Below are 16,118 nucleotides of genomic sequence, written 5' to 3' on the forward strand. Positions count from 1 at the left end.
TATTTACTGTAGAAACTAAATATCTAACCCGAACAGAATTTGATATATGACCTAACAAACAAGTGTATGAACATGGCAAGATTTTATAAGACTTACAATCTATTGCAGCTATTCGATTCCTAAAATGTAGATATTAAAGGACGCACTAAGTTAATTGTAGCTAGCAAAGCTTACCCTTCGGCATCCAAAATGAAAATGCTTAAAATGGTTTCTGTGCAAGTCTTTGCACATACACTCGCCTGAATTAATAAAAGCAAATAAAAAACATTGTAAGCCAAAAATATGCATTTTTCTAAATTTATAAAAATTTGCCATTTTGATTCTCCTTGAAATGCCTGATAAAAAGACAGATTTTTATTCAATAAACAGTTGAGCCAATATCCATGACAAAGCTAAGGTCTACATTGCCTCAAATCCCTCTCCTTTTTGACGGGCTCGAGGTTTGCTATCTCAGTCATAAGCATACACATGCAGACACTAACAAACACATATTAACTTTTCCTTAACCTATTAATTTTTTTCATTATCGTCTGTTCATCAAAAACAAATGTATAAACTTATTCATTTAAATATTCCTAACTTTTTTCATTGAACTTTCTTTCTACAATGAAAATAAATCAACATTCACTTTTATTAGTAACTTTTAATCAAATATAATTTTTGTAATTGAATGTAGAAGCTTTACTTATGATTTTTCAGACCCGTGGATAATTCACAGCCCTTAAATTACCGACTCTGACTTCTTCGATATCTCAGCTAAAGAATCTCCCTGTTTTACAAGAACTCTAACAATATTAAAAAACATCTTAAGCATGAAATAAAATATCTTTAATCTGTGAATTGATGCTTTTCAACTGATTATTTTATTTGTGTTTGTCATATAACATTTCTATAATCTCTCTCAAATTTAAGTATAAATTTAAAAATAGTTTTCACTAAAAATGTTTCTCTGAAACCGGCTCCACCCAAAAATCTTTCCCCAAATCGAAACCCTTAAAAACGGATTTCCAAACAATTAAAAAAGATACAAAATCGAGTCGATCTTCTGAAATGTATTCCAAGAAATCCTAAAAGACTCAAAATCTGATTTATCTTTTGTGCATTATTATAAATGAAAAGAAAACTCGTTTTATTTTATTTTATTTTGTTTATTTTCTTTACTTCATTTTTTTCATTTACTTTATTTTGTTTATTTTATTTTTTATATTATTTATTTTACTTTATTTAATTTTGTCCATTTTATTTTGTTTACTTCATTTATTTTATTTATTTTATTTTATTTATTTTATTTTATTCATTTTATTTTATTTTATTTATTTTGTTTATTTTATTCTAGTTTTTTATTTTATTTTATTTATGTTATGTATTTTATTTATTTTATTTTACTTATAACTTGAAAATTCTAAAAATTAAAAAATAAAAATTGTGATAAATAGTTTAGGCTGTGGAGTAGGACTACATTCGAATCTGGTGAATCAAACGAACAGACGACTCGGAGTTTAAAAAAATCAAATTAGTGTCAAAGAAAATGTGAAAAAGTTTAATGCAATATTAAAAAACGTTTATTGTGGCAACATTTTACATGAAATCCGTGTGTATTGTTTGTTAAAGTTTTTTTTTCAAAGAATAATATATTTTAATGATACAAAAAACATTAATACAAAAACTTTTTATTTTATTTTCTAAAAAAAAACATTTCATTCCATTTTTTTTAAAAAAAGAAAAAAAGAAAAACTCAATGAATATTTCATAAACTAATAAATTTTTTATAATATTAAAAAGAAATTTCAAACATTTTATTTATTTTACAATAAACAAATATTAATTATTTTAGTAAAATTTATGATGGCAAAGTTAATATGATCAAATTTGTGATATTTGTTAAGATAGTATAGATATTGATATGACAAACCTTGTGATGTTTATAATGTCAATATGGTTAAGTTTACGATGTTTGTAATATTAATATGGTAAAGCTTGTTTATTCAAATAAATTATTTTTCATTAATTCCAGATTTTGCTATCAATTCCATCAATGGAGAACTAAAAAGCCAAACTGTGCTGGACTATGAACATCAAACTCAGTACAAAATTGTAATCCAGGTTTCAGATGCAGTTCACCAAAGTGATATATCAGTGACGATAAATGTGATTGATATAAATGACAATCAGCCTCAGTTTGTTGAACATGAATACAGAAAAAACATTACAGATTTCTCGCAAGGAGCATCGGTTGTCAAGGTAGAGTCTTGGTCCCAATCAAGTGTAATTCAATTCAATTCAATTCAATTCAATTTATTTGGTAAAAAATAAAGCAATTGTGTTTCAAATGCCATGTAGGGAAAGGGTGGTAGAATTTTACACAGAAGAGGATACAATAACCTAACATCTGTCCAAATCCATTTGGAATTTCTGTGTTGTTTGCGCTTTGATTACCTCCCTTGAAAGCCTATTTCAAAGTCCAAGGATTCTGATTGAGAAATCGTCAGTCCTTCAATACAATCTAAATCAGCAGTGAAATAGTTTCTAAGTTTTTAAGGTATATCCTAATGCCTATTGAGGAGATTATAAGCCAAAATCAGAGTACACGTAATTGTTGGTACTCAAGAGAGAAAAGATTAAGCATTTCGAGTCAACTTTCATGGGGCAGATCCGATAAACCCTACACCATTCGAGTAGCCAGTCTTTGAACATTTTCCAGATGCTGGATATCATGTATTAGATACAGAGAAGAGGTTTGAGGATTTCGATCACCAGTTTTAGGGATAACGGTTACCAGTTTTTTTTGGGGGGGGAGGGCGATCATTAGTTTTAGGGATATGTTCACGCCAGTTTTGGGGTTTTACTTTAGGGTGATTTATAAAGAGAGAAGTATTTTTGGAATGAACCGGATTCAGAGAAATATTTTCAGTGAAAAAAGTTTTTGCGGGTTCTATAATCAAATGTGAGAAAAATGAGAGACATTGTCATACGGTAAACAAAGCAAAATAATGAGTTCAGAAATCATATATTCAGAAAAGAGATAATTTATATACATCTAAAATGGAAGGTTTACAGCAATAGGAAAACATAAGATGTCCATGAATATTTTTAGAGTTCTTGTAAAAACAAGGAATCCATTAGCTGAGACATTATAAGATGTCTGGATCGATTAATTAAGAGCCGTGAGTTTCAGGGGTCATGAAATTCATATTCAAAACTTCTCTGCACATTTAAATAAATTATAATTCATTGAAAGTTGTTTATAAGGTTCAATGTTCTTTTGTTTTATGTTAGTAAGATATTTCTGTGATAAGGTTTGCGAATATTTCAATGAATAAGGTTTAATAGATTGACAGAGAATAATGTTGATGAGTTGTGTGTGTGTCTATGTGTTCGTTAATGTTTGTGTGCATGAGTGGAGAAAGGTATTGCCGAGGGAAACGCCCAGCAACACTAATCCGTAGACTCGGGTCAACTGGGTTTCACTAGTTTATTGAAGAAAAATCTGGCTTTTGAAGGGTTTGGGTAGCTCTCAAATACACTGTCTATCATATATATCTAACCTGTTTGTTTAAATGTATGTGTATATGTATGTATGTATGTATGTATGTATGTATGTATGCCTAAGACTTTCAACAGAGGCGACGGATTTTCCTGAAATCGGTATTGTTTTAAAGCTTGACCCTTTGGACGACAAAAATCGAAAAATTGGCTAAAAACATTAATTCTTTCACCCTTAACTGGGCACTTTTCTACGGGGAGGGGTTGCTTTTTTCACCGATATTTTCGAAAGTCTTCCCCTCTTTTCGATATACTAGTCTTAATTTAAACCTTCGGCATTTCGGTTTTGCAATAGATGCAACAGCAAAGACGTCACATTTGGGTTTTTTTTTTTACATTCTTTTCCTCCTTTGCGGTACGGGTTTAAGCCTGCCTGCCTACTACCACTTTGTTTTGTTTTGTTTTTTTTTTGCTCAGCATACACCTTCAAACACCCGGGCAATGCCAGGCATCCAGGCTAGAGTCAAATAAATTCATAAAGTTTTCTGATTAGTCCAAAATATAATTATTTGTTTTTATTCCGAATAGTGTATGTGCAGACAATATACATACAAACACGTTTATGCCTTTTGATTCTGTATGTTGATGTGTAAACATCGACGGTTACAGAAGCCTGCACACAATATTCTAATAGTGGTTTGATAAGGAAGATATAAAGATGAGGGAGAAATGTTTCCAGAAGGAGTTTTCAGAAAGAACATCATTTGAGAAATAGGATACTCCTTGCTTTGTCAGCAATCTGATTGTTTAGATCGCTTGAAGAAAGCCTAGACCTTTTGTCTCATTCACCTCCTTGAGCAGAGCAGTGTCATCAATCAATGTTTAACTAATAGATAATGAACTAATCGTGTACAATATGACACAAAGTTCGAGATGAGACCAGGGGAGAAGTTAACTCAACTTGACTAGGGAGGTGATAGTGGCTCAATGGTTAACGACAGGGACTGACAACCTGGGTGTGCCAATTTCGAATTGTTAACTCAACTTGACTAGGGAGGTGATGGTGGCTCAATGGTTAACGACAGGGACTGACAACCTGGGTGTGCCAATTTCGAATTGTTAACTCAACTTGACTAGGGAGGTGATGGTGGCTCAATGGTTAACAACAGGGACTGACAACCTGCGTGTGCCAATTTCGAATCCTAGTTGTTCCATATAAACATTTTCATTTAGGGACGTTGGAAACCTTTACATGGTCCCTTCCGTCAGTATCTGATATCCTTCTAGAAAGAATTCTTAATAGAAAGATTGGAGGAAAACGAATGCCAACAAAATGGTCATGAATGGTGCTCAACAACAAAAAAATAATATAGTCCTTGGATCATACACATAACGTGTTTTATTGTTCTTTGTAGCAAAATGTAGTGGGCAAAAATCAGGAACAAAGAAGAGAGGGATTTCTTGGCTATAATGACCGTAGAGAAAGAAAAAGAAGGAGACAGGGAAAAAAAGGCAGAAGAAAACTCGTTTCTCGCAGATTCGTGGTTCGTCACAAAAAACAATCCCACCGCCAGAACCACCTATGCACAATCTGCAAAACACTGCCTGACTGCTTCCCGGCGTCCTGCCTTTATAGTGGCTTGGAATTATATATTTGCATAATCGCATGAGAGTACATGCGATTCTGCGAGAATTGCATGGGGTCAAAGCCAATAAAAACCCATGGACGCCATCTTGGAATTCTCTTCCGCTCGTCCCACAACAGACGTATCCGAGGTAAGCTCTTTATTTTCCCCCCATTTCGGTTATTGCCAATTCTGCTACATTCTTTTATATTTTTATGTAACAGAAATGCGGAGTATGTATCTAACAGAAAACCTTGAATCCAGAATTTCTTCTTTTAAAAAATGGTAATTCTCCTCAAATGAATATTCATATTTTTTTATTCCAATATTTTGAAAATTTCATTTGAGACTGTTTCTATGGTTTCACTGAAACTGTTCTCCAATTCAAAAATAAAAAATTTGAGAATTCTTTTGCAAGGAAAACCGGTTTTACCCATAAATGGAGAATCTTGCACACATCTTAGAAAAAAAAAAACCCAGCAAATACAAATAATAGATGAACACATTACTACTGTATTTTATTTCATACCACATTTTAATAACAATTTTTTTATTTAATATTGAATATAGTTAATTAATTAAAATAAAACATTATCTGTCCGAAGAATAGCAGCAAAATAAAAATAGCTGTTATTAATATGGCCATCTTGAAAATTTCCTTAAACTAACTTCTTATAATTATTTTTCGTTTGGGACAATCATGAATTCCATGAGCGCCTCTCTATGGCCATTATTAGAGGAAACATTTTGTGCCTGCTTTCAGCCAAATAGATATCTCATGAATGTTAGTCCCCGACGACCGTCACTGACTTCTGTTCTTACCATGTCATTGTCTCTCGTCTTAGCGATCACCAAGGGTGTGTGTAGTGGTTTTTAGATATACAAAAATAAAACAATGTAGACTCATAATAGCAAGCACAAACTATGATACATTGTGTGTAAATCAGTTGTGCTTTGGGTGTGTGTTTGACACCATCATGGGAAAGGACACACAAATACTAGTGTCCACATCTTAAGTTCCAGTATATCAAAAAGAAAAACTAGAATACTGTTTTGCTGGGCTGCTTTCCAACTAACTCCAATATGGTTGTCTTCAAGTCCAATGTAAACAAGTTCTTATTGAACCGTTCCCTTAAATAATCACATTCTACACAATTTATACTACTAACAATCACTACACTGTTGTATCAGTGATCACTGTTCATTCATTAACATTTATCTTCAAGTGGCCTTGACAAGTGGAAACTCCTTTGTGAAAAAAATAGTACAGTAAGGAAAGCAGAAAACAGTGAAGGAATTTCGAAGTCTAACATTTTGAAAGAAGAAACTATTATGTAAAAAGCTTTCCGGCATCAAGGGGGCACAAGTACTATGTGTTCATTAGAGCACATTCCATTAAAGTACTTGTATAACAGGCACAGGGATGTAACATTTCAGCGATGGGACAGGGGTTCGATCTTGGTTGTCAGTACAGGATTTATTAAATTGGAGTCTCTTTTTTTACCTTGTCTAAGAGGGAGAGACTAGTGGTAGATGCACAAACCCAGTTATAGCAATAATACTCCTGTCATGGGCAAATGGTGGCTTTGTAGAAATACAGGTGTGAGTAGTTTTCTAGCATGTTAGAGGGATCCCACCTTCTTTGCAGCAGTCTTTGCAACGTCTTCGGTGTATTTGTGTGTACTTATTTCAGATTCATTTACTTTGGCATACACCAAGCATTAGTGATTGAAGCTGATCCTCTGTTTTTGATGCGCTGATAAGGGAGTAGATATGGTGCAACGGACATTTAAAAAGAGAATTAATATTGCACATTGGTCTCAATGAATATGATGTTTTTTTGTTGTTGTTTTTTACATCAACACTTATCAAGGCCCAAAGGCCACTCCAGGATATTAGCTTGTCCATCTTTTGTAGGCATGAGACTGCTTGCCTTTGTAATTCTCTTCCTACTCCTTGTTTCCCTGAATGCACTAACATACAAAAAATAACATCCTATAAATCTGGCCCCTATCACAGTAGTCCCTTGCGCTTTTCAGGGCAATTTATCTTGCTTAGGGTGAAAAAAAGGTAAAATAAAATATCGATATATTAATATTGTACTACCGTTAACGTACGTATACGGGTGCCATGATTTCCAAATTATAAATTATTCGGTTGGGGGATCCTATTTATTAATAAGGAGGATAGAAAGTGACAACATACCACGAACATAAAATTGTTAGTATATAGATATGCTGATTTAATGTTCATAGTATGTTATCACCTTCTGTCCTCCTTTTTAATAAATAGGATCTCCCGATCACTGAAGTCGCAATGTAAAAAAGGAAAGTAAAAAAAAAAAAAAAATGATGTTACTTTTGGGCCGTACATTAAACTAAAATATATCTTCTTTACCTTCTAGCTAGGATCCAAGGCTAGTATCTGTTCTTTCTAAAGATGACATAATATCATGTGGGTTCCGTTTGCGTCGGGCGTTCATACAATGGAAATATATCACAGACTCCTATAAGAATATTGGAGATAAACCATAATAACCAGATATGTCCTAACACTATATTAACCATTTATTAGATAAATATTTTTACAGTTTTAACAAAAGGGTTACAATAATATCACAGGGTGTTCATTCACTCTGAACGTTCACAGAACGTCCAACATCAATATATTACATATGAAAGATGCTGCTGTGGAATTTCCACAGGTCCCACTAGTTATTATAATCATCTTAAGAGGTTCCAGAATGCCAGAAGGTTTTCTGCTCTTGAAATGACCTTACTACATAAAAACATGCAGGAATCTAGATATAATGTAACCATAACAACGTATGGCATAATCACTGGTTTTCATTAGATCACCAAAGTTAGGTGATGTGGAGCTTGGCAAGTACCAGATGGGTGACCATTTGGGAATGCTAAATACTGTATATCATCTTCCTATAATATGGATATACATGTGGCTGGGGATTGCTTGTGAATTATATTTTTCCTATAAACTTTCTCCTTCGGAAGAAGCTGGCATAGCTCACCCAGGGCTAATACATATAAGATATCACTGGTTCATTCTTTCTACTCACAGGTTGACCCCTATAAATCTGGCTCTCATCACAGTCGTCGCTTACACTTCAATATGCCATGTTTGCAGTGAACAAACGTTATACAAAAGATTTAAGAGCTGTAAAAGTTCTTTTGATATTTTTCTGCTAACAACTCTTTTGATCTTGAAATATATTTTATTTTTACTTATATCAATGAATCTTCATTTCTTTAGCTCAAAACCTTTGCAATGGACCTTTAGAAAGTGATCATAGAAAAAGAATTAATAATATTGGATATTGGCAAGCGACCCCAGGAAGAGAAACATTCGATGGGTTGCACACACACAGATGGATTCCATGTGAGGAATGTTACATCCCCATAGAAAATCTTGCTAAGATTCTTGTTGCAAACTCAAATTTAACTTCCAATGTTGACGTAATGAATATAAGTACATCCGGGTTCTTTATCACAAAAAATATGATTGGCTGGTTAACCTATAAATACCGATTGATAGAGTCGCCTGGGAAAGACATCAAAAGGCCTCATGCTAAGGATATACAAACTCCGACCGCGAATACTCGTTCAGGAAGGTGACTTACTAGATTATTAGTCGAATATAGTTGGCAAAACCACTCAGCTACTTCAAACAAATATAATCCTTTCGCAAGATGTATCAAAATATTTCCAATATCATGTGACCAAACTAACCAATCAAATATTTGCTTAAACCAATCTCATTAACCATCCCTGTTAATCATAACACATAGCATGAAACAATCTAGAGAAGAACTCTCAACTCTTACCTCACCCGAAACATGTAAAATTATTAGAGTTTAAAAATAAATTCTTAAAAAAATGGAAAAATGGAGAATTTTCTTAAACAATGACAGGCTTAGATCTGTTGACTTCCGAGGCAGATGTTTTCAAAGCAGGAGACTTTTTGGGTTTGGTCAGGAATTTAGAAATCAATTCTAAACCGTCCAACGCATTATTGCATGCAAAACTGGCATTAAATCAATGATGATGATGATGATGATTACTGGGCATCATCATTAATTCATTTCGTATGAATCAGATGATTTTTGTTGGTATTTGTTTCCCTGATATCTTTCTAGTTAGAATTATTTCTAGAAAGACACCAGGTACTTATGGAAGGGACCACATGAACGTTGCCAACATCCCTAACTGAATGTGACTGTGTGAAATGAACTGGATTCGAACTTGGAACACCAAATTGTCGGTTCACATCATTCATTATTTAGCCACCATCACTTCCATAATAATGATGAGGATGCTGATAGATGGATGGAATCAACAATTGACATGAAGAATTTTTAAAATGTCTTACTAGAATTTAAAACTGCGTTATAGAATTAGTTGGATAGGTTGATGTTTACTGAGATTTACACCCTTAGGAGTATTTTTTTTTATTACATTTTCATGTTAATCTGTAGCAGTTACCTTTTGTATTCACGTTACTACTGGTTTGCTTCCTATGGGTTGAAACATGATTTTAAAATAAATATTTGCCATAAATTATCTTCATAAATTATCAAATGTTATTAATTCTATTCATTTTTTGCACTCGAAGATGTAAAACGAAAACTTTGTGAAAACGCTGACCAAAACAAAACATGATGTTTTAATGAAAAGAAACAAAAAATGCATTTTTTAATGGATAATGCTCCTATTTATTTGCCTCCCCACGAGGGTAGACTTAGACACAAAGTCGGTTTTTAATGTGGGAAAAATCAGGTCCCCAAAAAGGGTAAAAAAAAAACATTGTCTCTGTCATGAAAGTTTTTTTTCTCTACTGACCAAGAACAGAAAAGGTGAAGTGTAGTATTAGAACAGATACTACACTTTGTTACTAGCCAATGTTACTAACTTCTTAAGAAGAAAAGAATAAAAATCATATTAATTTTCAAGAAGGGATATTTACTTAAATGTTTTTTTTTAACGATAATACAAAAAAGATATAACAGTAAATGTCAAGTTGAGAGGGGGGGCAATTTTTATGATTTTTTTAAAAATTATTTATAATAAAAAAAAATAAATAAAAGGAGGGCTAAAGTTTAATTAAGTCCATTAACCGATCGTAAGTTTTAAAAAATAATTTACGAAACTAAGACATTACAGATCAACATAATTTCTGAAACACGTGTTATGTCAATTTTTTAGATCAGACCACACGGAGAGAAAACATGAAATGTTGCCTTGTGTTGTCGAACCTTAAATCCTGGACACTCGCGGCACCCTATTTAACCAAAACGAGAAGAAAAAGAGGAATTCAAATCCAACCTTATCTACTGCATTAAACTCACTAATATTAGTAGGGCAGGTATGAACCCCAAATTTACTGGATAAAATAGTGACTCCTTTTCAACAAAGCATCGATTACAACGGGATTGATATGTTGTAAAACAGACAAAATAAATTTAAAACAAACAAATTACTTAATCATCATCATCATCACTATCATCATAACCAACACCATCATCATCATCATCACCATCATCATAACCACCACCATCACCATTGATTCTGTTCAAATTCCATTGTCTGAGACATTTATTGATAGTTTGTGTTAGGGTTGGGATGATTAATTGGAATCGGTATCGGAATCGAAAAAATCGGAACTTTTGGGGGTATTGGAATCGGAAAAAATTTACCGATTTTCCGATGCAAAAAAACGATTTTTTTTTTTTTTAAATTTTATTTTGTTTAAAGCAATATCTTCCTGATATTAATGATAAAATAATAAAAATTTATTGACTTTAAATAGTAAAACTAAAATCTATATTTCATTCTCTATAAGTGTTTTTCTTTTATGTTTGAGAAAATATCTGCATATTTTAACGTGTGTTTTTACGGTAATCGGGAAAAATAGCAACTCCATAGTTAAATATTTAGAGATTTTTAAAGAATCGGAATCAGAATCGGTAATTATATCAGAATCGGGAATTTAGTATGAAATCAGTAATTGTATCGAAATCAGGAAAAATATTGGAATCGTCTCATCACTAGTTTGCTTATAAGTTTTCTTGGGTCGTCCAACTCTTATCTATAAAATCTACATCCAGGTCTCTGCATTTTCTTATGTAAGAGTCGCTCCTCTCAACGTGTCCAAACCAATGCAGCCGACTGATCATAAGAAGTTTATCCAGTTTTGGTATATTCAGTCTTACCACAGCTGACTCGACTTTCATATCCATCTGATTATTGCTCTGCTAATAACGCAAAAGAGTAATGATTTGGGGGTGGCAGCATCTGTTGTGTATTTGGATTGCATGCTCGTTGGTTGATTCAGGTTAGGGTGCATACTCATTGGTTGACTCAAGAATTTTTCTTGTTTTTTGTTTTTGTCTTTCAGTTGTCAGCTGAAGATGGTGATAAGAATGACAATATAACATTCAGCCTCATCGGGGATTCTGAATTTGAGATTCTACAAAATGGTCAAATTATACTTGCGACGAATCTTGACTGGAGAATAAAAGGAAGTTCCATCACCCTTATAGCTTCTGCTGAAGACTGTAAGTTTGATCCTCTTGTCAACTGCTTAAGGAGTAGATAGGTTCTGCCTATCGCCCGGCTTCCATACTCCTTCTTTGCCTATTAGTCAAGTGCAGAGACACTATCTCAGTGATTCGACAGAAACACCCAGCGGTAGATCTTGTTTCCTGGCTAGGGCAACGAACACCGTTTTTCCTCATTCCCAGCACACCCCACCTCTAAAACTGCACATTTGGGAGTGCTTGAGTATGATATATGCCTGAGCAATTAGATTGGGTTGACCTTCTTCTAATGGGTTGAGGGTACCGGATTGACAGTTCCTGGCTGCTGTTCCCGACTGATAGTACAGGAACCCTAACTCTTTGGTAGCGCTTAGAGCGGCTGCTCCATCAACAGTTGAATAATATCGGGTTGTTTGTAGTGCCATGACACGCATGGAAAGGGACCCTGCACTCATCCCCGGTGGGCTTTCCTGAGGCCACAGTTCTAATTGGAGAAAGGTCAGCTGATGGTCTGCTTGTGATGCATGTCTGATGCTTTGCATAACCTCTTGTTTAGCTCTCCCTTACCTAAACCGAAACTCTTTAAAAAAAAAAAAAAACTATGACGTCAGTACAATCTAAAAATAAGCTTAAACCAGGCTTAGGGACAAACAAATCCAACTTGCCTCCTCCCTTGAGGCTTACATTCACAAATATCCGTAGGCTTAGAACTAATTTAGCTGATGTTGAAGCATTTCTCTTAACAAATACCCCGGATATCTTAGCACTAAGTGAGACTAACCTACACTCCTCCATCCCCTCTAACCACTTTAACATGCTTGGATATCTCCCACTCTGCCGTAGGACTCTGACAGACATATGCACGGACTTGGAGTTTACATTCGTAATACCCCCCCCCCCGACTAGAGAAACAAACCTAGAAATGGATGATCAAGCCTTTATGTGCTTTAGACTAAACATGCAACACAATATTAGCTACTATTACTTTCTCCACCGCTCTCCCTCGACTCAGGACTGCACCATAATAAAAAAAAAGTCTCTGACAGCATAGACACGGCACCGTCCCTCGACACTAGCACACAAATACATGTATTTGGTGACTTTAATGTCCACCACAAAAACTGGCTTGGATTCTCTACTTACACAGATGCAGCGGGCAGCAGAACTCATAGCTTCACTATATCTCACTCCCTATCACAAATTGTTACGTTTCCAACCCGTTTCCCTGACCAGGAAGAACAACACGCATCACTTCTAGATCTGTTTTTGACCACAGTTCCCGATAACTGCATAACAAAGGCCCACTGCCCACTCAGGAACGCTGATCATGCAGTGATAATGGTTGAAATCGCCCTAAACTCTAGACCCAAAACTGAAGAGCCAGTGCTCAAAACAACGAGATATTATAAAAAAGCTGACTGGGAAGCCATCAGGGAACTAATCAGAGATGCCCATGGAGAAATATTTTTTCTCTCCCTGCTGAACAGTGCAAACGAGACCACTGACTGGTTCAAAACTGCAATCGAAGCGCATGTTCCCATGCGGAAATTTTATAGTAAGCCCCACTCTCCCCAATGGTTTACGTCGACTTGCGCAACTGTCATTGCTCAAAAGCAGCATGCATACCATAGGTTTAACCGACATAAGTGCAGTTTAAACAGACTGAAGTATATAGAAGCTAGAAATAACGTTAAGAAAGAAATAGCGACAGCTAAGAGAGAATTTACGGAAACCACTAAAAAGCGCATTGAAGCACAAAAACTAGGAACTCGTGACTTCTCAAAAATCTACAACAGTGTAGTAAATAATGGGCAATCAACAATTCCCCCACTAACCAACAATCACGAGGTTGTTTGCTCAGCAACCGACAAGGCTAACATGCTTGCCAGTCGGTTTGCCTAAAACTCCACACTGGACCCTTCCAACCACCCCCTACCTGACTTTCCTATGCGGACAGACGCCACGCTAGACGATCTGAAAACCACCCCTGCTCAGGTGCATGCTATCATAAAAAACCTTGACACTTCAAAAGCATGCGGACCCGATCTCATCCCAGCTGTGCTATTAAAAAAGTGCTCAGCCGAAGTAGCTCCAGTTCTCTCCAAACTCTACAACAAATGCCTTAATGAAGCTTGCTTTCCGGGCTGTTGGAAAACTGCTTCTGTTGTACCAGTATTCAAGAATTCTGGCGAAAGGACAGACACATTAAATTATCGCCCCATTAGCCTCCTCCCACTTTTTGCCAAAATATTTGAGACCATAATTAACCATGCTCTAGTCCATCATCTTACAGATGCTAAACTACTGACTGACAAACAATATGGATTTAGACAAGCCCGTTCCACAGCAGACATCCTAACTGTGATCTCTGAACGTATATACCATTCACTGGACAAAGCGGGGGGAGGGCAGAGCGGTAGCTCTAGATATATCTAAGGCTTTTGACAAGGTATGGCATGAGGGTCTCCTCAGGAAAATTAGATCATACGGTATCACTGATAGAATACTTAACATAATTAAATCCTTCTTAGATAAGAGAAAATTCCAGGTTGTCCTCGACGGTCGTACATCTAAACAATATGATATAAATGCGGGGGTGCCCCAGGGTTCTATCCTTGGACCTCTATTGTTCCTGATATGCATAAATGACCTCCCCGACAAAATTGCCTCTGAGATGGGTATATATGCTGATGACACTACACTCTATGGCAGGCACGACAGGAAGACGAATGAACACATTTCTAAAGAAATGGCAGAAATACTAGAGCATGACCTCCAATCTGTGGTGGAATGGGGACAAAAGTGGTTGGTCGCGTTCAATGCTGCCAAGACTAAACTAGTTTCATCCAATAATTACAGGAAACCCTCTCTACCACCTATAGCAATAGCCAACGACGCTTTATCTGAGAGTACATCTTTCAAACTCCTTGACCTAACATTCACAGGAAACATGAGTTGGAACAATTACATTGAAGGTATTGCCAGGGCTGCTTCAAGAAAGGTAGGCTCTCTCTACCGTGCTAGAAAACTACTAACACCCAAAAGTATCCTGTACCTCTATAAGGCCACCATTCGCCCATGTATGGAGTATTGTTGTCACATCTGGGCTGGTGCATCTGCTACTTGTCTCTTGCTCCTTGACAGGGTTCAAAAGAGAGTCGCCAATCTGATAGGCCCTGAACTGGCATCTAAGCTTCAGCCTCTGTCCCATCGACGAAATGTTGCATCCTTCTGCCTTTTCTACAAGTATTTTAGTGGTTAATGCTCTGACGAACTGCAATCACTTGTGCCCCCACAACATGAGCACCCTCGACAAACCCGACAGGCTGCTAAATCCCACCCCCACACTGTAGAGATCCCTAGATGTAAAAGATCTTTTTACTCCAATAGTTTCTTCCCCAGAACCGCTAGACTTTGGAATTCCATTCCAGGTCCCTGCTTCCCCAACAGTACTGTGCAGAAGTTCAAGTGTAACGTGAACCGACATCTTGCTGCCCAAATCCCTACATAGTACCCCAGTAGTTCTTGCCCCTGATAGTAGCCCCCTACACCAAAGTGGCAATTTGCCTTGTTTGGGGTGAAAATGTAATTAAAAAAAATAAAATAAAATACAAAAAACTCAAAAAGAAATTATCATCACGAATATCAAATGGTGATTTTTTTATTACGTTTTAAACTATTTGCTTGGTGACATACAAATGAAAAACCTCCAATGTTATTAAACTTACATCAAGTTGATTAATTACTAGAAAAAAATTATAATCTAAAATTTTAAGACTTAATCGATAGCACGTATTATTTAGATTATTCGGACTACTGTTCTCATCTTGAGTGCTATTTTCGCATCTTTCCAGTCGATGTGACCTTCAACCTTCTTCAGGTGTATCTTGTCGAACTCGGGAATCATTCTGTTGAAATCTGGGATCTTTTGTTTGCATATTGGATAAATATTTGGTAAAATTCAGTTGCAACTCTTCTGGAGGTTAAAGGTTCAATCCTCAGTGTGGACAACACTCAAAATAAAATTGTAAATTACTTAGAATTTCAATCCAGTCATGGTTGACTGAATGAGAGCATACTAGCCGCGTGGATTAAATAAAGAGGGATGTTCAACAAAGATTCCTGAGTTCGGCAGTATGATTCTCGAGATCAATAAGATACACATGAAGAAGGTCGAAGGTAACATCGACCGAAACTTTGTGAAAATAACACTCAAGATGAGAACAGTAGTCCGAATAATCCAATTAATTCGAATAATCAATCCTCACCTAAAAAATTTGTAAAATAATATTCTTTTCTCTTTCATTTCAGCAAGAAACAGCTCGACGTCGGTGTTCGTTTTCCTTCAACTTATAAAACCGGCGGAATTTGCCAAACAAAGCTTTACAGCATCCGTATCAGAAGCTGCTCCGAATGGTACAATGGTTTTTCAGGTAACATAATAATTACAACATTTA

At 35.6% G+C, this 16,118-nt stretch overlaps 1 protein-coding gene across 1 annotated transcript in view; it reads left to right on the plus strand.

Annotated features, from left to right (window-relative positions):
• LOC145286323 (protocadherin Fat 4-like) overlaps nt 1–16,118 on the plus strand; it is a 342,844-nt gene that overhangs the window by 169,204 nt on the left and 157,522 nt on the right. Inside the window, exons 28-30 of the mRNA XM_080135245.1 lie at nt 2,015–2,241; nt 11,520–11,679; nt 15,973–16,094. Of these exons, the coding sequence (XP_079991371.1) occupies nt 2,015–2,241; nt 11,520–11,679; nt 15,973–16,094 (509 nt within the window). The remainder of the gene's footprint in view (nt 1–2,014; nt 2,242–11,519; nt 11,680–15,972; nt 16,095–16,118) is intronic.

Source organism: Euprymna scolopes, chromosome 10 (assembly GCF_053919585.1).
Source record: "Euprymna scolopes isolate OS-2025 chromosome 10, ASM5391958v1, whole genome shotgun sequence".
In the NCBI taxonomy this organism is placed as follows: Eukaryota; Metazoa; Mollusca; class Cephalopoda; order Sepiida; family Sepiolidae; genus Euprymna; species Euprymna scolopes.